Source organism: Hemicordylus capensis, chromosome 1 (genome assembly GCF_027244095.1).
Source record: "Hemicordylus capensis ecotype Gifberg chromosome 1, rHemCap1.1.pri, whole genome shotgun sequence".
Taxonomy (NCBI): domain Eukaryota; kingdom Metazoa; phylum Chordata; class Lepidosauria; order Squamata; family Cordylidae; genus Hemicordylus; species Hemicordylus capensis.
This window is the reverse complement of record NC_069657.1, coordinates 228,660,138-228,683,230: the sequence shown is the minus strand read 5'-3', so window position 1 is coordinate 228,683,230 and position 23,093 is coordinate 228,660,138. Positions and strand designations below refer to the sequence as shown.

The window sequence follows — 23,093 nt, the reverse complement described above, 5'->3', positions numbered from 1 at the left end:
TATAAAACATGCATAATTTTCCACACCTCTACCATGTCTTCCCTTAGTCGCCTCTTCTCCAAACTAAAGAGCCCCAGATGCTGTAGACGTGCCTCATAAGGAAGGTGCTTCAGGCCCCTCCTCCTCCTGCTGCTACTACTACAAATATTTATATATCACTCTTCAACCAAAGTTCTCAAAGCGGTTTTCATAGAAAAGTAAATAATACATAAATAAGATGGCCTCCTGTCCCCAAAGGGCTCACAGTCTAAAAAATGGCCACTGATCATCTTGGTTGCCCTCTTCTGTACTTTCTCCACTTCTACAATGTCGGTGACCAGAACTGTATGCAGTTTTCCAAATGTGGCCGCACCATAGATTTATATAAGGGTATTATAATATTAGCATTTTTAAGATCACATCAGTGTATATGCAAAGTTGGGGATTTTTGCCCCAATATGCATCACTTTATACTTGCTTACACTGCTTACACTGAACCGCATTTGCCATTCAAAAGGTTAGTAAGAAAAGAATTGCTCTTGCAGAAGCCATGCTGGACCTTCAGCAAGACCTGTTCTTCTATATGTTTAACAATTTTGTCCTTAAGAACATTTTATCTGGCACAGAAGTTAAGCTAACTGGCCTGTAATTTACCAGATCCACCTGGATCGCTTTTATTTTAAAACCCCGGACTGGACCGGGTGGGGTTCGAGTGGGTGCCAGACCGAACTGGCCCAGTCCAGTTTGAGTCCAGTCTTGAACCAGACCAGCCGCTTCCATGCACACCTCTAATTGGTGGTAGTCATGTGTATCTTTTGCAGGGGGAGGGTGCAGTTAAAGAAAAGAACATCTAGTTGTACAGTGTGTCCTTGAGTCCATATGATTTTGGGGGGTATTTGGGGCACAACAATAGCATTAAAAATCCTATGTGGTAAGCCAAATTGTGGGGGGGTTGCCCTTTTGGGGATTATTGATGGCCACTTGGGGAAGTTGAAGAGAAGTACATGTATAGTACTTAAGCTCTACAGACTATGAGGGACTTTCACAATGACACTGTGGGTTCACTGCCCAGACAGGCAATCACTGGATTTTAAGTGTTTAATGTGCTCTAGACCCTTGCCCTTCATGGCTAATAAAATGTGTCAGGGACGAAACAGATAGTGGGTTGGAGGTAATTATTTATGTCTCTTTAAGGGAGGTCAAAACACCACTGAATTTTATGGAGGCCTAGATAAGACCACTGTATTTTGTTTTGTTTTGTTGTCCATAAGGTGGTGTTGGGGGGACTACTTCTTGACCCCTTGGTCACTGGCCTGTGAGATCCTGCGAGGTTTTGTTTTGTTCCCCACACTGTTTAACATCTACATGAAACCACTGGGAAAGGTAATCCATAGATTTGGAATGAAGTGTCATCTGTATGCAGATGACACTCAGCTCTGTCTCTCCTTGTTATCTGATCCTTGGGGGGTAGTGGATGTCCTGAACTGGGGGCTGGAGGCAATGATGGGTTGGATGTGGGCTAATAAACTGAGATTGAAATCAGATAAGATGAAAGCGCTGTTGGTCAGTAGGAGAGCCAGTCGGGATTTGGTAATCCAACCAGCTCTGGATGGGGTTGTCAGCCCCTTGAAAGAACAGGTGTGCACCTTGAGAGTACTGCTCGACTAGACTCTGGTTTTGGATACACAAGTGGAAGTGATTGCCAGGGGTGCATTTGCACAGCATCCCTTTCTTGAGAAGGCAGATCTAGCTACAGTAATCCATGCCTTAATCATATTTAATGGTTTCTGCATCCCATTTCAGAGGAACTGTTCAACCCTATACCTGAACACTTGTTACAATCTTTTGAGAGTGATTATGTTTCATGCTGTCTCCTTCACCAACACAGACCGTGGAGAGGCACATATTCTTCCATGTCAAATGTTTTTCCCCCCCTTCTGAACTACCTGGATCCTTAGTTCTCCTCAGGCTCAAATGTCTTTAGAATGATTGGAGATGGGGCCTTAAACCTTTCACAGATTTGGCTCAGAACAAATCTTACCCAGTCAGACCCACCTCAGAGACCATAATGAATGGGCAGTAGTAATGGACTCCCATATTCTTGTGACAAAAACATGTGTTTAATAAGCAACATATGTTGTCAAGGGAATATAGGAGTTCATTAGTACGGTATTTTCATTATGGTTAAAATGTAATGCTTTTGTTAAAACAAAGCAGAGGTTACATAGTATACTTGGACTTCCAGAAAGCTTCTGACAAAGTTCCCCACTAAAGGCTCTTGGGGAAACTTAGCATGTCATCGCATAAGGGTACAGGTTCAATTGCGGATTGGTAACTGGTTAAAGGGCAGGAAACAGAGGGTAGGAAGAAATGAACAGTTTCCTCAATGGAGGAAAGTAAAAAGTGGGGTCCCCCAGGGTTCTGTACTGGGACTAGTGGTCTTTAATTTATTCATAAATGATCTGGCGTAAGCAGCAGCCAAATTTGCAGATGACACTAAACTATTGAGGGTAGTAAAAACCAAAACAGATGGTAAAGCACTCCAAAAGGATCTCTCCAAACTGGGTGAGTGGGCAACAAAATAGTGAATATGGTTCAGTGTAAGCAAGTACAAAGTGATGCATATTGGGGCAAAAAAATTCAACTTCACATATACACTGATGGGGTCTGAGCTGTCAGTGACTGGCCACAAGAGAGATCTTGGGGTTGTGGTGGACAGTTCATTTAAGTGTCGACTCAGTGTGCGGCAGCTGTGAAAAAGGCAAATACCATGCTAGAGATCATTAGGAAGGGGACTGAAAATAAAAAATGCCTTTATACAAAATATTATAATACCCTTATACAAATCTATAGTGTGGCCATATTTAGAGTACTGTGTACAGTTTTGGCCACCATATCTTAAGAAGGACATTGTAGATCTGGAAAAGGTGCAGAAGAGGGCAACCAAGATGATCAGGGGCTTGTAGCACCTTCCTTATACATCTGGGGCTCTTTAGTTTGGAAAAGTGGCAACTATGGGGAGACGTGGTAGAGGCTTATAAAAATAGGAATGGAGGAGAGAGAGTGGACAGATAAAAAGTTTTCTCCCTTTTTCACAACGCTAGAAACAGGAATCATCCCATGAAACTGAAGGCCAGGAAATTTAGAACCGACAAAAGGAAGTACTTTTTCACACAATGCATCATTAACCTATGGAATTCTCTGCCAAGGGATGTGGTGATGTCCATTAGTTTGGATAGCTTTAAAAAGGGGCTTAGACAAATTCATGGAGGACAGGTCTACCAATGACTACTAGTGTGGTAGCTAGAGGCCACCTACAGCCTCAAGATGCTTCTCAATACCAGTTGCAGGAGAGCAACAGGAGGAGAGAGGGTATGCTCTCACCTCTTGCCTATGGGCTTTTCAAAGGCATCTGGTGGGCCACCTTGTGAAACAGGATGCTGGACTAGTTAGGCCTTGGGCCTGACAGCATAGCTGTTCTTATGTTAAGGAAGACAATTTGTTTATGAAAGAATTCTCAGTCTTGTGACTACTTGTTGCTACTGTGCATTAAAAAATTGTAATATCAAAGTAAACAAAAAAGCAAAAAGGCACAATTGTGTGCAACAGTTACACTACTGAATACGGCTTCAGTATAAAAACAAGCAAATAAAACTGTAACGTTTTAACATGTTTTTAAAGTAGCAGCAATTACCTTTTGCGGCATCCACAGTTCCTCGGCACAACTGCTCTTTCATGACATCGTTCATTGTAACCAGCACTTGCTCATTCAACTCAGAGAGCAACGAGGTAGTTGCAGCCCTAAAAGCTGTGTTGCTATCACTGGAGAGCTTGGAAATTTCAACATTATCAATGTTCTTCACACCAACTGCAAAAACCTTGACACCTTGCCGTGCCAGCTCTAAGGCCGCTGCCTGTCCATCATCATCTGGCTTGCCTCCTGTTATAATAAAGGCAATCTGAGGGACTCTCTGATCTGACCTACTGCCAGCCTCTTTCACAAAGTGTTTTGCTTTGACATGCTTGATAGCTGCTCCAGTATTGGCCTTTATGCCTCCTTTGTACACTATGTTATCCACAGCATCTAAGATCTGGCTTTTGGTGGGGAAATCCTTCAAAAAGAATTCATCACTCACATCCGAGTTGTACTGGACTAAGCCAACATGAATGGAATCACCGTCGTCATAAATAGCATCAATTATGCCACTGACAAAGTCAACAACCTCTTGGAAATGGTCTCTCCCCAAGTTGATGGAGCCATCCAGTAAAAACACAATGTCAGCTTGCTTGGTGCCATCTAGAAGATTAAAGGGGGAGGAGGGAAAGTTTGGGAAATTGAGTAAAACTCTGTGCTCAATGCATGTTGCCTCAATCAGCATCTCTAGGAATCTGCATTGTTTGCAGTAGTGTCACAGAAACCATAAATAATGACCTGTTACATCTGGCAAGTTGCCTGTCCTCATGGTTATAAAGATGAGCCTGAAAACAGACAGGACCTTTGAAAATTAAAATATTAGAAATTAGAAGGGCTTGGGGAGGAAACTACAACTAGCGGCTAGGGATGTGCAAAAAGTTTTCCATCAAAACATCTTGAATCAAAATGGGCCGTTTTGAGTATTTTGAGCTCAAAACAAAATAGTCTTTAAATAAAGGGCCTGTTTCGAAATCGGAACAAAACAACCACATTTTGAGTCAAAACATTTCAATGTTTCGAGGGCCATTTTGGTGGCCTGTTTTCCCCTTGTTGATTGGTTTTCTGGCACTGGCTTCCAATCTTAGGGAGTTGGGGGGAAAGGTTAAAAATCTTCTCTATATATAATTATCCTAAACATGCCCATTGCTAATCCCATGTGTGGCAGCTCTCGCGAGTGTTTCTGAGCAGCTGCCTGGGGGATAGCGACGGGGACAGGGAAGAAAATGGCGGTGGCAGCACGTCGGCCAGAGGAAAAGCGCCAGCTGGCCAGCAAAGGAAAGTGCCAGGCCAGCTGGTAGGCAGGGAAGGAAGGGAAGCGTCAGTGAGAAAAAGGTGCCTGCTGCTGGCAGGCGGGGGTGGTGGTGGTAAGGGAAGCGCTGGCCAGCCAAAGAGAGAAAGTACTGCTGGCAGGGAGGAAGGAAAAGCGCAGGCTAGGCCAGCAGGCGGGGAAGGAAAGCAAAGCAAAGCACTGGCCAGGCTGGCCAGCAAGAGAAAGCGCTGCCAGTGGGTGGGTAGAAAGGGAAAGTGCCACCGGAGGGAAAGCAGCCTGGGAGAAGAACAGCCTGGGGCTGAAGTGGGGGAGGGGAACGGCCTGGGGCTAAAGGGGGGAGGGGAACGGCCTGGGGCTAAAGGGGGGAGGGGAACGGCCTGGGGCTAAAGGGGGGAGGGGAACGGCCTGGGGCTAAAGGGGGGAGGGGAGCCACCTGGGGCTGAAGGGGGGGAGGGGAACCGCCTGGGGCTGGGGGGGAGGGGAACCGCCTGGGGCTGGGGGGGAGGGGAACCGCCTGGGGCTGAAGGGGGGGGAGGGGAACCGCCTGGGGCTGAAGGGGGGAGGGGAACCGCCTGGGGCTGAAGGGGGGAGGGGAACCGCCTGGGGCTGAAAGGGGGGAGGGGAGCCGCCTGGGGCTGAAGGGGGGAGGGGAGCCGCCTGGGGCTGAAGGGGGGAGGGGAGCCGCCTGGGGCTGAAGGGGGGGAGGGGAACTGACCGGGGCTGAAGCGGGGGAGAAGAACAGCCTGGGGCTGAAGGGGGGGAGGGGAACCGCCTGGGGCTGAAGGGGGGAGGGGAGCCGCCTGGGGCTGAAGGGGGGGAGGGGAGCTGCCTGGGGCTGAAGGGGGGAGCGGAGCTGCCTGGGGCTGAAGGGGGGAGGGGAACCACCTGGGGCTGAAGGGGGGAGGGGAACCGCCTGGGGCTGAAGGGGGGGAGAGGAACCGCCTGGGGCTGAAAGGGGGAAGGGGAACTGACCGGGGCTGAAGGGGGGGAGGGGAGCCGCCTGGGGCTGAAGGGGGGGAGGGGAGCTGCCTGGGGCTGAAGGGGGGAGCGGAGCTGCCTGGGGCTGAAGGGGGGAGGGGAACTGACTGGGGCTGAAAGGGGGGGGATGAACTAGGGATGCTCTGTGCCATATCAGCTAGTTTGTTTTAAATTGCCTGCTTGCCCATTTATTTTGTGGGTTGGGTGCCCACAACGCATGCCCCACCACCCAGCCATTTTGGTGTCCCCGGCAGTGTTCCCTCTAACAGTGATTCCCAGATGTTGTTGACTACAACTCTCAGAATCCCCAAGCAAAAGCCATTATAGCTGGGGATTCTGGGAGTTGTAGTCAACAACATCTGGGAATCCCTGTTATAGGGAACACTGGTCCCAGGAACTAACTATGGGGAACAATTGGGTATTTCGCTTTTTCATATTGTTTCCTATGGCCGAAACACTCAAAACATTTCAAGGTCTGTTTGGTCAAAACAACCGAATCGACGGCTGTTTTGATGAAACGTTTCAGCCATCTCTTTGTTTTGAGCTCAAAACATAACGCAAAATCTGTGTCATGCACATCCCTACTAGTGGCATATTTCTCACTGACTTGGTCTTGCTACACTACTATTGTTCCACAAACGTTCATAACTCTCCATCCTATTTCAGCTAATGCCTATTAGGGATGTGCAAAAAATTTCGGACACAGAATGATCTGTGCCCGAAACGAACAATTTCGGGTGATTCGGGGCTGAACCGAATCACCCCCGATGTCCCCTGATATTTTTCAGGCACGAGCCGAATCACCCGAATTTCGGACCCAAAAAATTCGGGTGATTCGGTTCATGGTTGATTTTTGGTGATTTTTTGACGTTTTAGTGACTTTGGGGCAGTTCGGGGGCATAGCATGGGATCTGGGCAAAAGGAGTGGGGTGGGGTGGTAGTGCCTAATGGGTGCAAAAAACTTCTGAGGTGTGAATTCTCATTGTATCATAGCAAATGAGATTTTTTTCAATTAGACAACTCTCATGACCCCACTTTCACTTTTTCACACTCTCTATTACTATGAATAATATGAGGAAGTAATCAATTTTGCACACTTCACCTTATGAAGACAAACCTCATAAAAATAAATTCACCAAAATTCACCCCTCTGCCCAATCACTCTTAAATTGGGGATGGGTGGTAGCCTCCACCCATTAGGCACTATCTACCAGCCCACCCCACTCCTTTGGGGCAGATCCACTTTCTGCCCCCAATCTGCCCCAAAGACACCCAAACTTCAAATATTCCCAAAAAATCAGCCCTCTGCCCAATCCCCCTGAAATTGGGGTGGTAGCCTCCACCCATTAGACACTACCACCCCACCCCACTCTTTTGGGGCAGATCCACTTTCTGCCCCCAAACTGCCCCAAAGTCACTAAAACTTCAAAAATTCTCAAAAAATCAGCGCTTTGTCCAAACCCCCTGAAATTGGGGTGATAGCCTCCACCCATTAGGCACTACCACCCCACCCCACTATTCTGCCCAGATCCCATGCTATGCCCCCAAACTGCCCCAAAGTCACTAAAATTTCAGAAATTTGCCAAAAATCAGCCCTTTGCCCAATCCCCCTGAAATTGGGGTGGTAGCCTGCACCCATTAGGCACTACCACCCCACCCCACTCCTTTTGCCCAGATCCCATGCTATGCCCCCAAACTGCCCCAAAGTCACTAAAAGTTCAAAAATTTGCCAAAAATCAGGACTTTGCCCAATCCCCCTGAAATTGGGGTGGTAGACTCTACCCATTGGGCACTACCACCCCACCCCAAAATTTTGCTCCTGGGACCCTTTTTACCCCCCCGAATCGATTTGGATTTGGATTCAGATTAAATCCGAATCCAAACCGAATCAAGGGTGATTCGGGTGACCCAGATTCGGGCACAAAACAGAACAGGGGTGATTCGGTTCGGGTCTGAGCCAAATCACCCAAAAACCCGAATTGCACACCCCTAATGCCTATTACTTGCTAAAACAGGGAAAAAAAGAAAAAAGCACCAAGCACCCACAATGTATTAGCTGAAAAAAGCCTGAAAATTTAGTAAATAGATAGACAGAGATAATTGTGTCTTCTATATTAAGAGATTGTGTCTGGATAATCAATGTTTTTAAAAGTGCAGTTAGAATAAACATGATTCAGAATACAGTGGCTGACATGATGCACAGTCTACCGCCACCATGAGGATCCACTGCAGGGCTCCTGTGGGAAATGCATTTCCATAAGAGGTGCCTCAGGGCAGTGTCAGAGCTTCCTTTGAAGTTTGCAAGAGCCCTGCAGCAGATCCTCATGGAAGCAGAAGGCTGAGCATCATGTCAGCCAGTATGTAAAAGGGGAGAAAGTGCTGGTTTAAGATTCAGGTGTGTTAAAATCCCCAAAAAGCTGCTTGAGGATGAAAGAGCAAGAACATCATTATCTAGCAAAACAAAGCAAGGCATGCTTTGGTCATTTGCCTATTAGCATTATCAAGCAGGGCAGCTGTTCCCAAACTGTGGTACTCTGAATGGTGCTTAACTATAACTCCTATCATCCCCAGCCACAATAAATTGTAGCTGGGGGTGATGGGAGTTGTAGTTCAACAACATCTGGAGTACCACAGGTTAGGATCCTCTGAAATAGAGGTTTCTGTTGCTCTTTCCTTCAGATGTCAAAGAGAGAGCCGGGTCTCACGATCAGTGAGACCCGGTTTTTACAGCTAAGTGGGGAGAGCAGGCTAAGCCCGCTCTCCCCACAATCACAGAGGGAGCCCTGGGCGGCCACATCGGCCGCCCACATGATTGCCGGCTCTGGGACGGAGCCGGCAGGGGTTGTGGGGAGCAGGGGCCGATCAGTCCCCAGAAGCTCCAGCATGCCCTGCGCAAGTGCGCAGGGCATGCTGGCGAGACCCCCGGAGCCGGGAGGCGGCTTTTTGCCTCCCCTCTGGGGGGTCTCCTCATGAGTAGGCGTGGCACGGAGCTGCACTGTGGCTACTGACAATCTTCAAAACCAGGTTTGCCCTCGCTCCACAAACCTGGTTTTAGGGCAGGGGTACTTAGGCGGGTTATCCACCTAGGAACCACAGGGCTCACAGCCAAGCCCAGTGGTTCACACGATGGGGCAAAACCGGGCTAGCCTCTGCTAGCCTGATTTCGCCCTATCGTGTGAATAGCCTCAGAGTCTCTCTTCTTACTCCATTAAACCTTTATAAGAGGTCTATAACAACGAAGAAAAGGGAAATATATTTTGTAGTAGACTCATTTAGTGCAACACAAGCCACATACAAGTGAGTTCCCCGTGAGTTCCACTCTTCCACTATTCTCTCACACTTTAGTGAGATGGAGAAACATCACCCAGGACAGGGACTATGGAAACAGAGGTTCTCCAGGTTTTCAGTGACTCCCATTGAGGTTCATGGGCCAAAGTCAGCAGACAGGAATTTGAACACAGATGTGGGTTGGGGAGCAAAACCTGCTTTTCACTTTTAGAAAAAAGCAACCTAGGCTCACTAGGGGTGAGAGGCATGTATAGACCCCACTCCAACAGTATCTCCAAGGGTTTTCGCTTGTAGAATATATTTACCCCTTAAAACATTCATCATCATTTTATATACATGGATTTCTGCCAATGACATTCATATGAAATGAGAGAATATGAATTGTCTCATATTCAAACTGCATCACAGACTGAAAGACATAGTGGCCAGGATCCAAAGATGAGACATGTGCACATTGCAGAGAATGATGTGTACAGCTCATGCTTTGCTTTTTCCTGCCGCAGTACCAAATGCTGAAGAAACAAGCCCAGAATTCTGTACTTGTCTCTTTAGAGGAACTACTGCAGTGAGAGAGAGAGAGAGAGAGAGAGAGAGAGAGAGAGAGAACATGCAATTTCTCTTGTGTGCAGTTCTCTTTCTCATGTACTTGTATCACATCTTTCGATCCAAGCCAATATAAATTCTAATTGCCACTAAAAATATAGTTTTTCCCCACTTCTACACCCCAAAAGTTTTATTTTGAATCCAAAGACTGACCAACGGGAGGAAATTCAATTGGTGGTATCACTGTTGGCTGAAGTCCTTCAAGTGATTCAAAGATTTTTCTCTGTACTGTTGGAAGCTCCGTAAATTCTCTAACAACAAATGTAGTTTTGGGATCATTGGTAATTTTTTGCAAGTCTGCAGTGTTAACATTCCTTGCTCCTACACCCAAACGTTTAATCCCAAATCTCTGCATCACATCTGAAGGTCCGGTGACATCATCCTGAGATCTCCCTCCAAGCAAAAGAACTAAATGCTGTGGGACTCCATCTTCTCGTCTGCTTCCTGCAGATTTAACAAAGTGGTTCTTTACAACAAAGTCCAGAGCTTTCCCAACATTCAGGGGAGATCCTCCTCTGTGCCGCAAGCGGCGTATGGCATCTAGCAAAGTCTCTTTGGATGAGTGGGTTCTTAAAAAGAACTCAGGGAACACATCATTGCTGAACTGGACCACACCAACTCTCACTTTGCTTGGTCTAACATCTAACTGCTGGACAATCCGGGAAATAAAATCTCGAAAGTGAACAAGACCATCTGTCCCGACGCCAGTGGAGCTGTCAATAAGAAAGATGATGTCTTTTGCTTCACTGTCAACTGCAGGGAGAAAAGACACAAGAAAAAGGAATTTCAATGGCTGACTTTTCACACAGGGTAGTGCAAGCTTACAAAGACCCATGTTCTCCAGTGAAAAGAATCTCAAGTAGAAGGAATTGAGACTGAGAGCCTTGGCCAGTCAGACTAGAGACCAGAGCTCCACAGCTTGGGCCCTCCAGCTGTTGTTGGACTACAGCTCCCATCATTCCCAACCACTGGGCACTGTGGCCAGGGGTGATGGGAGTTGTAGTCCAACAACAGCTGGAGGGCTGAAGCTGAGCAGCTCTGGACTAAACAATGGACCAAAGATCTGATTTGGTGTATAGGCAGCTTTGCAAATAGCAAATGAGGTGGTATGGCTGGGCTACACCATTTCAGACTGCAGATGCAGGTTCACACAACTGAATGCTGTTTGGCAGGTTCCTCTTCCCAAGGGGGCATATGAGGTGGAATAGGCCATCCCCACATCTCAGGAAGTACACACAATAGCAGTTTCTGTACTTTTAACGTAATGCTGTGGGATACATGTGCGGATGTCCACCTGGAATGGGAAGCTCCAGCATTACCACAACATTAGGAGAGGGCCGTCAGAAGGGCCTTCTGGAATGGACTCCTTGCTGGAATAAGAGCCTCCCCATCTCTGACAACTTTTTAAATGTACCTAAAGACTTATCTCTTCACCCAGGCTTTTTAATTTGATTGGTTTTAAATTGTTCTAAAGTTTTTAGCTGCTGTGTTTTATCTGTTTTATGTTGTAACATAAAGGTGACAGTTTGGGGCAGTATACACATTTTATGAATAAATAAGTAAATAACGAAGCAAATAACTGCACAGCCTCTTCCTTTGTCCCCAGTCTAACCTGACAGGAAGCTCTCTTTTTGTTTCCTCCAGTTAGGCTTAGTGAGCTTGTGTTCCCAGGCCTAGCTCCTTCTGCCCCAGCCTTCTCGGGTCTGGATTTCCCTCCTCCCTGGCTCGAATATTCTGTCAGCCTGCTCCCTAACCCTGACCCTTAACTCCCTTCTCGGGGTACAGCTTGCTCTTTCCAGCTGTGGTGAGTCAGTAGCAAGATATGCCTGCTAGGAACGGGCCTTGGATTTGTCCTGCCTTCCCTTGCACCTTCCATGACCTCCCTGGGGTTCTGATTGTGGACCTGAGGCTGATATTGCTCCATATAAAAACTAGATATCTGGAAGATGGGGGATATATTGATAACTGTATTTGTCCAAACATGTCCAAGATGCCCCTGGCTTGTCTTTGAATGCTCCCTTTAACATGGGTTTCAATGTTCATAAACATTTGGTTTGATGCCAAATGTAAAAGTGCTCCTTCTGTTGAGTCTTATAGCATACGTCCTGTTTCTGCAGGCTGTTGAAGTTGGGTGAACATGGATTTAACTGTGAAGCAAAAACTGGGACTGTGGAGTGTAACAGCTGAGCTGAAACCATTTGCCCAGAGTGTTGAAATATATGCCAACAGTGTGGAAATGAAGTATGAAGGCTTGAATAGAAGGATGTTCAGGGACTTGACTGCATGTTCCCTTTCCCCCTTGAACAGGGGAAACAATGGATTGGCAATATGGAAAGCACCCACACCCCGCTCCCCTTTTGGGGAAATTGTGCAAGGGCAGCCAACTCTTTCAAAAAAGAAAAAAAGAAAATTGGTGACTGACACACAAACGCACCTCTAAAAGCAAGCCACACTTCTATAGCTATAATCCTATGCACTCTTACTTAAGAGGATGCCGATTAAACTAAATCATTTACTCCTGAGTAATCCCAGCAAGCCTGCAAACTGTTCTAAAAACTCAGAAATACAGCTACTATTTCATCGCACATACAACATGTTAAGCCTGAAACGTCAAGATAAGATCCAGAACAGGCTGTGGCTGTGTGAAGGGCACCCTATGCAAGACAGTGTCAAAACCTAGGTCATACGAACGGACAGCAAGCCTATATGTAGTGCAGCATTTTCAAGAAGCCGTCTGGAAAGTCCCCTGGAGAGTGTATCTGCTGTGGTAAGACTCTTCTCTGGTACATGAGCGATTGTAAAGTGAAACCTCACAAGTCACATCCAGAATAGCTGGAGGTAGCGCATCCAAGTTATGAGAACCCAACAGAGCAAGTAGGGCTTTGTGGTCAGCTTCTGTGAGGAAGGTTTCCACTAAAGAATGTCACAGAAAGGCTCATGAGTCCACGAGAGCCCCAATAACATGAGCCTATGTTATTGCCAGGGCATTTTCTTTATTTCAGCATATTGCTGTTCAGTAGGAGCAGGAGCACCACAATAATGGAGTGGGGGCGGGAGGCAAATGTCGCTGGGTCACTGGTGGCCGAGAGACCTCCAGGGACACTGGAGCCTCATCCACCCCCCATTCTCTGCTTTTTGGGATTACCAGACACTAGCACCGAGCCACCACCTGGCCTCCCTGCCTGCTCACTTGGAAAGAGGAGTAGGGAGATGATACCGTGCTCTGCTGCTGAGCCCACACATACAAGGAAGTCCTCACTTGTTTTCTCCCTGGCTGATCCTCCAAGACTTTGGGAGAACCCTTGTATTTGCCCACCCAGTGTGGCAAATTCTTCCAGGGGCGCTACTTGGAAACAGGCTGGGGGATAAGGTGGCCATGGCTGCAGCTCTAAGTCCTTGAAGCTTGTTTAGACTCACCCTTAGCTCCCTGCAAGCTGAGTATTCTCAGGTCCAGGCCTCTCCTTACTGAAGTGCTGTAACAGTGATATGTCGATTATGACTGCAGCAACTAAGTTGTCGAGGGTTTATTGTGTTCTTATCTGAGTTCTCCAATTATCTTAACAGGCTTACTGTGTCCTGCAAACGCTCCAGCTAGCCTTCACTCTGTCACCATCTACAGTTAACACAGAGACTCTGGACACCATGTTGAGGTAAAAGTGAAGTACTTTTGCATTTGCATGATCAGGTGAATCCTGGCAATACACCACATCATCCATACCTGGCATGCCTGCCTACCCCTGCCTCCACAAATCCGCTGCCTCCTCTTAAAAGGACACCAGTGCAGGTCCCAGCCAACAGCACAGGCAACACACACACACACACACACACACACACACACACACACACACACACACACACAGAGAGCTTGCACCTCTTCAGCCCATACCCATGCTCTGGGAAACAGGGGTATTCTCACAAGAACAGCTTCACCCCACGAGCAAACCCCAGCGAAGTGCACATACACACATAGCCCCCAGGAAGCTCAACAGGCAACATCCCACAACTGCCCCTCATTCCTGACGGATCCTTACATAAGGACTGGACCAGCAGATATGCACTGGGGTGGGGGAGAACTTGACCTCACCTTGGAGCACCCCCAGAACCTAGAAGCCAGCACCCAACAACTCACTGGTGTAGCACTTACTTTGCATGCAAAACATCTCAGGAGCCATCCCTGCCATTGCCAGGTAGGGCTTGGAAAGACCCTGACCTGGAACTTTGCAAAGCCACTGCCAATCCACATACACCTGGCCAGCACAAGTTCGGCCCTCTAGAGGTTCTTGGACTACATCTCCCATCATCCTCTACAACAGTGCACAATAGCTAAGGATGGTGGGATGAATAGTCCAACAATCTTGAGTGATGTGGGCAAAGGAAGTCAGTCTACTAAGTAGGAAGTACTTCTACTAAGTACTTCCTACTTAGCTGAAGGAAGTTTTCTATGTTCCTGTGTAACAGATGGCAGAGACAGTGCACGCGTGCACAGAGGCCTGAAATTGCACGCTCTGCCTCATTTGTAAGTGAGGTCTTCAGTGAATACCTCTTTCGTCGCCGTCCTCCAGTGCCTGACTTCACCTCCACTCCTGTGATGGTTTAGGAGGTGGGCGGAGCCTCCGCTGCTACACAGCGGCATTTTTAAAGGTTTTAAAAAACAGAATTAATTTGCCCTCCCACACAAGCCCCCTTACTTTTGTCCCTGGGGAGGCAAATCTTTTGCTGCCTATAGGTGGCAAAAAGATTAATCTGCCCCCTGATTGTAAGTAAGCTACAGCTTAGGACCTCACATCATGAGGGGCCTCTGAATATCAAAAAACGATTAAATTTTGAGTTCTACATAATTGGTTGAAAAATAAAGGAAAAAAGACATCATTCTGATAAGACCAAAATATACTTATACAACTAGACAATTATTTATCATATTGAGTTTATAAATCTGCACAGAAACAAAAGTAAGTCATATTGAAATTGATTATTAGACTAGGGCCCAATGGAGACCCCAATTCACCATCATGTTTACAGGCAGGGGCCACCTTTTCAGATGAACGCTGTAGTAACCACAAGTAGTGCAGCAGGGTGGGTGGCGGGAGACTGTTGCACCAGGGTGAGATTTCTGACCCATTCTGTAATGCTTTGGGGCCTTTTAAGCTTGACATAGCTTACGGCCTCAGCATGTCATAACCCAGCCCTGAAGAAAGAACTCAAGCATGTCCATGGTAGCTCTCAGCAAATGATACCAAAGGGTTTATGTGACCATGTTAATCCTCGCAACACATCAGGATTAACACGGCCATCCTGAATTAAAGGGTTGATGGGGAGCAGAGACAGCTCAGAAGGAGGGGCGCCAAAGCAATAAACAGCTAGGCATGACAATCACCAAGACTCTTGGAAAGCAGGGCACTACTATTGTTCTTTCCTCTGAACATCAGAGCTGCTTTGCACAGCATTGGCTGTAGTGTCACTTAGGAATGTGGGCAGGGGTCGCATGGGACAGGCATGGTCAACTGGCACCCCTCCTGCTCCCACTCCGCATGACATAACATGTTCCATAGATACAAGGGCAAGGGATTCCAGGGGTGTAGTGAGGTTCTTGGTGGCCAGGAGACCTCCAAGTCCTCCATCCATCGCACATGCCCCTGAGCCCCAACTTAGTCATGCCCCTTGCATCTGACACCAGACACATGGGGGCAGGGCAACCTTACCCCCCACAAGCCTTCCCCTCATCTCTTGAACTCACAGTTTGGTGAGGCTTTTGGGAAGGTGGCCAAAGCAGCGCCAGCTCAATGGCATGGATCGGGGCTTGGCACGGGGCCACCGTCCTCTGTCTGGGGGAAGTGGCAGATCGGGGCCAGGCAGCCCTTCCTCCAGCGGCTCCTGCATGGTGGACAGGCCAGGGGGCAGAGCAGCAGTGAGGGGCTGGGAGGAGAATGTGTGGGGGAAAGCCGTGGTGGGAAGCCTATGAGGGGGAAGCCTATGGGGGGGAAGCACCGCACCTCAGCAGCACCCAGTGGCAGCTTATGGGTCCCCTGACCCTCCAGGCCAGGGGACATTTATACCCCCCCCGGTCCAATGGATGCTACACCCATGGGATTCACTGGTAGACCACCCCCACATAAATTGGGTAGGGGTGGGGGCACAAGCAACAGTGGTGTGCAAACAGGTTAGACGTTTACTGTTCGGGGTCAAACTGAACCACCCCATGTTCGGTCTGACTTTGGACCAAACCCTACCGGGAGTTCACGATTTTTAAATTATTATTTATTTTTAATCACTTACCCCCTTCGCGGGACTTCCTCTAGGTGGCAGGGAGGGGATCTGTGGGGATTCCCCCTCCCCCTGCCAGCCTCCTTGCCACAGCCGGTTAGAGTGGCAAGGAGGGCAGTGGGGCAAGGGGGATCTCCCACAGATCCCCCCTGCCACTTAGAGGAAGTCCCCGGTAAGTGATTTTAAAAATTCACAAACCCCCTGCCCCAGATTAAACCAAACCGGGAGGAGTGGTTCAAGGGGGTGCCAGACTGAACTGGTCCGGGTTGGACTTGAACCGAACCAGGCCAGCCGGTTACGTGTACACCCCTAGCAAGCAACTCCTCATCAATTGGGTCACTCCCACCATGTGCCTACTAAATAAATTTGGCACTTTAATGAAGTGCTGTTTATAGTGTTTCTGCAATATCTCATGTTTAAAATACATAGCACGGAATAATTTCTAAAAGATTTCCAGCTGTTGCAAATTGTTGGAGTCCTTTATGCTGTGAAGTTACTTTTGCTCCTTAATTTAACAATGATGTGTGTGTTGAAATGAATTTGGCATTTCTGTTGACTTGGGTTAAAAGAATCTTAGGAGGCAAAGGTGGAAAAAGCTTAGTCTGGGCCTGAGATCATAAGCTTCATTTCCTGCTTGTGGACTTCCCAGATGTGTGGGTGGAGTGGAGTGGAAGAGTGAATTAATGAACTGGGGAGTGGGGAAAAGAGATTTTGTTGACCATAATGTGTGAAGAGGGCATACATTTTTCTGGGTAGGGGCAGTTGAGACTTTTATAAGTCTCAACTATTCTCTATCCTCTATCTATCCTCTGTGGGAGAGGAGAGCTAGTCTTGTGGTAGCAAGCATGATGTATCCCCCTTAGCTAAGCAGGGTCTGCCCTGGTTGCATCTGAATGTGAGTCTTGATGTGTGAGCACTGTAAGATATTCCCCTTAGGGGATGGAGCCACTCTAGGAAGAGCAGAAGGATCCAAGTTCCCTCCATGGCAGCATCTCCAAGATAGGGCTGAGAGGGATATATGCCTGCAACCTTGGAGAAGCCACTGCCAATACTGAGCTAGATGGACGTACGGTCTGACTCAGTATTTGGCAGCTTCCTAAGCTTTCAGGGCTGCCAATCAGAGTAGACACTACTGAGCTGGAGGGACCAATGATCTGTCTCATTATAAGGCAGCTTCCTGTATGGCTATGGGTCAAGGCTGTCAGGGTGAGTGTGGCTATGCGGGCTGCATGATACTCCCGACTTTTTACATAACCCCCCCACCCCCCTCAAGGGGGTTGCATGGGGCGGCAGAGAGCAGGTAAGGACCTGCTCTCCACCTTGTTAAAGTTCCTGCTCCCTTTATGTTCCCAAGCTTGCAGTTCCGAACCGGTTTGGTACCAAACTGCATTTCATGCACATCCCTAGTTTCAGACTCCTCAGAAGTATTGATGTTGGACAACCCTGTGCTGGTCATTGTTCCAAGGAGCCCAGTAGGAAGTTTCTCAAGAATACGTAGCTGGAAGCCTCCAAACACAGAAGGGCCTCCACCCTGGCCCATTGTGATGCCCTTCCCTCAGCTGTGCTAGAAGGCAGATACAGGAAGGCCCCCTTCTCAGAATGCCTGTGCCCCTGAGATCCTGAGCAAGTTGAAACAACAGAAAAGGTCCTCCTCCACTGCCCATTCTACAGGGACATTTGTATCAGTATCACCCTCATTCTCCCGCTAATACTCAACTCCGCAGGTCACTCAAGCCAATTCCAGGTCTCTCTTCTGCTCTGACTTCTGTATTGTTACCATACAGAGAAGCTATTCACACGATGGGAGAAAATTGGGCTAGCGGAGGCTAGCCCGATTTTCTCCCATTGTGTGAACCACCAGGTTTGGCTGTGAGCCCGGTGGTTTGCAAGCGGGTCGCCTGCTTCTGTAGCCTGGTGCTTAAACCGGGTTTGTGGAGTGAGCGCGCCGCAAGTCCAGTTTAAGCAATCGTGAGTGGATCCCCAGCGGGAGGCTGAAAAGCAGCCTCCCGGCTCGGGGGTCTCTCCAGTATGCCCTGTGCACTCGCACAGGGCATAATGGAGCTTCCAGGGACCGCATGGCCCCCAATCCTCCCAGCCTCCGCCAGCTCCGTCACGGAGCCGGCAGTCATGTGGGCGGCTGATCCGGCCTCCCAGGGCTGCCGCCCTGCTCGTCTGCGGGGAGAGTGGGCTTAGCCTGCTCTCCCCGCGAACCTGGACAAGGCGGGTCTCCTTGATTATGAGACCCGCCTCAGAATGTTGCCAAGAGCGTTGCCTGGTCCTGACAGGCAGGAATGTTGCCTGGTCCTGACAGGCAGCAAGATCTAAGAAAGCCTGACACAATACATAGGGGCGCTTCTCACAATCAGCAAAAATCGGACTAGCAGAGGCTAGCCCGATTTTTGGTGACTGTAAGAACCACCGGGCTCGCAGCCAAGCTCGGTGGTTCTTGAGCGGGTAACCCGCTCAAGCTCCTGCAAATCTGCTTTTTGCAGTCGTGAGTAGCTTAGCCCGCTCTTCCCACTCACCAGGAAAAAGCCCACTCACCATAGTCTTACAGTTCAGCTTTAGCATTTTATATAGCATTTTATAGTAACATAGTATTTTATAGCATTTGCAGCTTTACAGATTTTATGTCAAGTTTACAGTATTTTTAAGCTATACAGTCTCACCCATTTACCCTTATTACACTAATTCTATCCGTTTTAACTGCAGCTTTAAGATAGTTCACCATAGTTTAACAATAGCTGTATAACAGTGTAAAGCTTTTAGTCTCTATACTCACAGTTTGAGACAAAGCCTGTTTATTGCCATTTTAATACCGCTCTAATGTAACCTACTTTATGCTTTATGCTACTTTATGCAAAGACCATAATAAAGATTGATATGATTTGATTCCCTAGAAAACAAGGGAATGAGGAGGAAATGATTGATGTGAATAAGAGTACAAATCACTCTTTGGAATCAATCAGCTTACCTGGTGGAAGGGGGCGAGCAACCCTGGCAAGTCTTTGTATCTGCTCTGTAGTGAGTGTTGTTATAGGGGTTATCAGTTTCTCTTCCAGACTACGCAGATCCTGGTAGGACAACAATGTGAACACATACTCTGGACTAAGAGCTATTTTGGCCATTTCCTCATCATCCACATTCTTCCCAATTGTTAGTGGTGCCACTCCAATTTGTTTGACTTGGATTGCAGGTTCCTCTACCTCATCATCAGGTTGGTGGGAAAGGAGAAGGATTAAAAACTGAGGTGCACCCTCTTCTATGCGACTTCCTGAAGGCCTTGTAAAGATATTCTTTGACACAAATTGTAGGGCATTTCCAAGGTTCACTCGTGTACCTCCTTTGGGTCTTAGCCTTTTCACTGCAGTTTCCACCTCATCCTTGGTGGAGTGAGCATTCAGGAGAAAATCCACCCGAGGGTCTTCGCTGAACTGAATCACAGCTACTCGTGTGGCATCAGAACCCACATTCAAGCTGTTTACAATGCTCTCAATAAACCTACGAATAGAACTGAATTCAGATATTGCAAACTGGGAGCCATCAATAAGGAATACAACATCTTTCTTTCCATCCCCTGTTGAACAACAACAAAAAAAGATTCTAAATGACACATATACAAAACAATTATGCTAAAAAGATTGCAATCCACATATTTTCAATACACACCTTAACTAATGTTAATTTTTGTCTATCAGCAAGACAGCACTGAGGGTGTCTGTACATTGTAGACAGCTACTCTAAAACAGTTTTGCAAGTCCAACTGGAAAACAGTGTTTATTAACAATATAGGTACAATATACCTATTTTAATGGTGGGAAAATGTAGCTGTCTGGTCCAGGGGTTCTCAAACTTTTTGATATTGTGAACTCCTAAAATAACATATAAAGCCACCTGACTGCCCACCCTCACCCACCACCATGTTTCAAGGTATTGGCTGACATCCTGACTAATGATGTGTAGACCAGGAACGTGTTGCCGAGGGTCAAACAACCGGTTTCCAGTCTAGCAGAACACTCTGGGAGTGCTCCTGAAGAGCAGGCAAACTCCGAAAAGTTTTTCCACTCTTGCACAGCATGGAAACTAGTGCTTCACTGATGGTAGGAGCACACACACCTTTTAGTCAGGATGTCAGCTACTGATTTGATTAGACAGAGATGAATAAAGTACATTTGCTTTTTAAATGAGGATGAGCTTGCTTGCTCCTACTTCGTTTTTCAAATTTGGGTTTTATGTTTGAGACTGCCAATCTAATTTCAGGCTCCAAATTATTTTCACTAGATATTTGCTTGCTATAGCAACAACTGCTGAAAACTCCAATACACACAAGTAGGAATTAAGCAAAGGAAGTCAGTATTTTCATGGCTTTTCTCATTTTTGCATGCAGCTTGCAAACTAATCCAAAATTCAGGAAGACACATTGTCAAGAACATGGAGTGAAGAGCTGCTCCAACTTCTCCAAAGCATGAGGAGGCAGACTGGGGTGGTGGCAGGGAGGAGCTAAAAACCACCTGGATCCTCCACTGCTCACAAAGTCAAGGGCAGCACAGCAATGGGGCTTCTCTGGCCACTCACTAGATGAGCTGTAGGGAATGTCTCCCAAGACGGTGCAACTGCCATGCCTGCCTTTGGCTTTGTGGACGGAGGAGCCATGTGGTTGCTAACTTCTGGCTCCATCTGCCTCCCATCATCCCTGACCATGCCCACATCTTGGACATTTCAGGTAAGGCTCCTGTCCTCCTGACAGCTCCATCCCAAAGGCCCAGTTTGAGAATCCCTGGTCTAGTCCAAAAGAAAAGAGTTAATTTTAGAGAATTTTCAGACATATTGGTTAAATGCAGAATTTACATCAGAACTTATCAACTATGGTTTGCTTATTTTACACATTTATTTATTATCATGAAACTCAATATACATGGTTCCGTATTGGTCTCCCACTCAAGCATTGACCAGAACCAATGTTTCAGCAAGTTTGTTCTGCCATGTGCTTTCAGATCTGAGATTGATGATCAGCCAGCAAGCTTGACTCAGAAACCATACTTTGAAATTGTTCTGCAACTCATGGCATATCCTCTGAACTGGCAGGCCATAGTTATGGTCATTGCTCCACCTCCAGAGGCTCCTACACCATCGGAGCAGGAGTGCTAAGCAGATGGAAAACCAACAGTGAAGAGCAGCTCTAAACCATGGTTTGCTTATATATTTGAAAGGTTAAAGCATCATTTGAGTGCAATCATTTGATGATGTTGCTATGGAACTTCCATTGCCCACGTTATTTTTCTACATCCTGTTATAGTTCCTGTCAGGGGCTGAGGCAGGATGAGGCAATAACCTCAAGTAGCAGATTGGAGGTGGTGGATTGGACATTCCCATGGACCCCCTCCCCAACTGCTCACTCCACCCAAACCCGTCACCACCCAAAACAGTTTTCATGAAGCACACCAACTGCTGTTGTCCATCACTTCTCCTCCATCCCTGCTGAATCCCACCTTCTGCCTGTGTAAGAGAGAGAGAGAGAGCAGGGAAGTTGGGGCATCAGGAATTGATTAAACACATTTCCTGCTGCTCCAACTTGCCCAATCTCTGCTTTTTGAACAGGCAAAGGGTGAGATGGGTGAGGAATAGAAGGAGCTTGGGTGGCCAGAGTACGCCCACTAGGCTCTCTTTGCCTCCAATAGCTTGCAAGAGTCGGATTGGAAGCTCCTGATCATTGCAAGCCTTTTCAAGGCTGCTGCTTGGGGGGTGGGGGACACTGTTGGCAACCCTCCCTCCTTGCATCTTTATAGAGACTTGCGAGGGTGTGAAAAGGAGGCTGATGGCAACCTCCTCCCTGCCCAGTGCCCTTGAAGAGCCTTGGAAGGGAGCTTCCCCTATGACCCTTACAAGGCTTTGCAAAGATGCAATGTGAAGAAGGCGGCCAGCAGTCCACCCCCCCCTTCATACAGTGCCTAACCTGCTCCTGCTGCATTACAGCCCCACTTGCACCCACCCACCCCTTCACCTCTGACACACTGCAAATTGTGGTTCCCAGCCATGATCCCAGTTCTGGCCCCAGTATCAGCTCCCAGGCAGTAGTCACTGTAGTACACAGTGTGTAAAGTAAGAGAGGGAGGAGGGATGGAGGGTGGATGGATGGACGGACGAACAGCTTTAGAATGCAGGCTGATGACAACAAGCTGCTTGCTGACAGCTTCTTCTCATCACTGCAACCCCCTTGCAAGCCTTGAAAAGTGCCCAAGGCAACAAGAAGAGGTCACCAACAAGCTCAACCAAAGGGAGGGCTGGGGGCAGCATTTTGCTCCTTACCTCAGGGGCCTGAGGTAAATACCTTGGACTGCTTTTAAAGGTAAAGTTGTGCTGCTGAGTCAGTGATGACTCCTGGCACCCACAGAGCCCTGTGGTTTTCCTTGGTAGAATACAGGAAGGGTTGACCATTGCCATCACCCATGCAGTATGAGATGATGCCTTTCAGCATCTTCCTATATTGCTGCTGCCCAATATAGGTGTTTCCCATAGTCTGGAAAACATATCAGCGGGCATTTGAACCAGCAAACTCTTGCTCCCTAGGCAAGTTACTTCTCTGCTGCGCCATTAGGACTGCTCTTAGTTCCTGCTCTTGGACTGCTCTTAGTTCCTTTCAAACGGCTTTTGCCAATTCCTGTAACATTCCAGGCTAAATGCTGGGAAATTCAAGGCAGACAAAAAGGAAGTGCTTCTAATGTATGGAATTCACTGCTGCCGGATGTGCTGATGGCCACCAATCTAGATGGTTTTAAAAGGGGATTAGACAAATATGTGAAGGAAAGGGTTGTCAACAATGGCTACTAGCCTTGGTTGCTATGTACTTCTATCAGGCCTGCTCAACTTGCTCCCCCCCCCAGCTGTTTCTGAACTACAGCTCCCATACTCCTCAACCACAGTGGCCAATAGGCATAGATTATGGGAATTGTAGACCAACATCTGTAGGAGGGCCAAAGTTGAACCCCTGCTACTGGGCAGAGAGGCACCTTTTACCTTGGT

General features: G+C 47.6%; 1 protein-coding gene across 12 annotated transcripts in view; it reads right to left on the bottom strand.

Annotated features, from left to right (window-relative positions):
- The window catches only part of COL6A3 (collagen type VI alpha 3 chain), a 164,254-nt gene that overhangs the window by 83,470 nt on the left and 57,691 nt on the right, over positions 1-23,093 (bottom strand). For 11 of the 12 annotated variants that reach the window (XM_053283097.1, XM_053283107.1, XM_053283096.1 and 8 more), the window contains 3 exons: positions 19,048-19,650; positions 9,966-10,565; positions 3,674-4,276 (listed from right to left, as the gene is read on the bottom strand). In XM_053283097.1, the coding sequence (XP_053139072.1) occupies positions 3,674-4,276; positions 9,966-10,565; positions 19,048-19,650 (1,806 nt within the window). The remainder of the gene's footprint in view (positions 1-3,673; positions 4,277-9,965; positions 10,566-19,047; positions 19,651-23,093) is intronic. The other variant, XM_053283105.1, reaches the window with a different exon arrangement.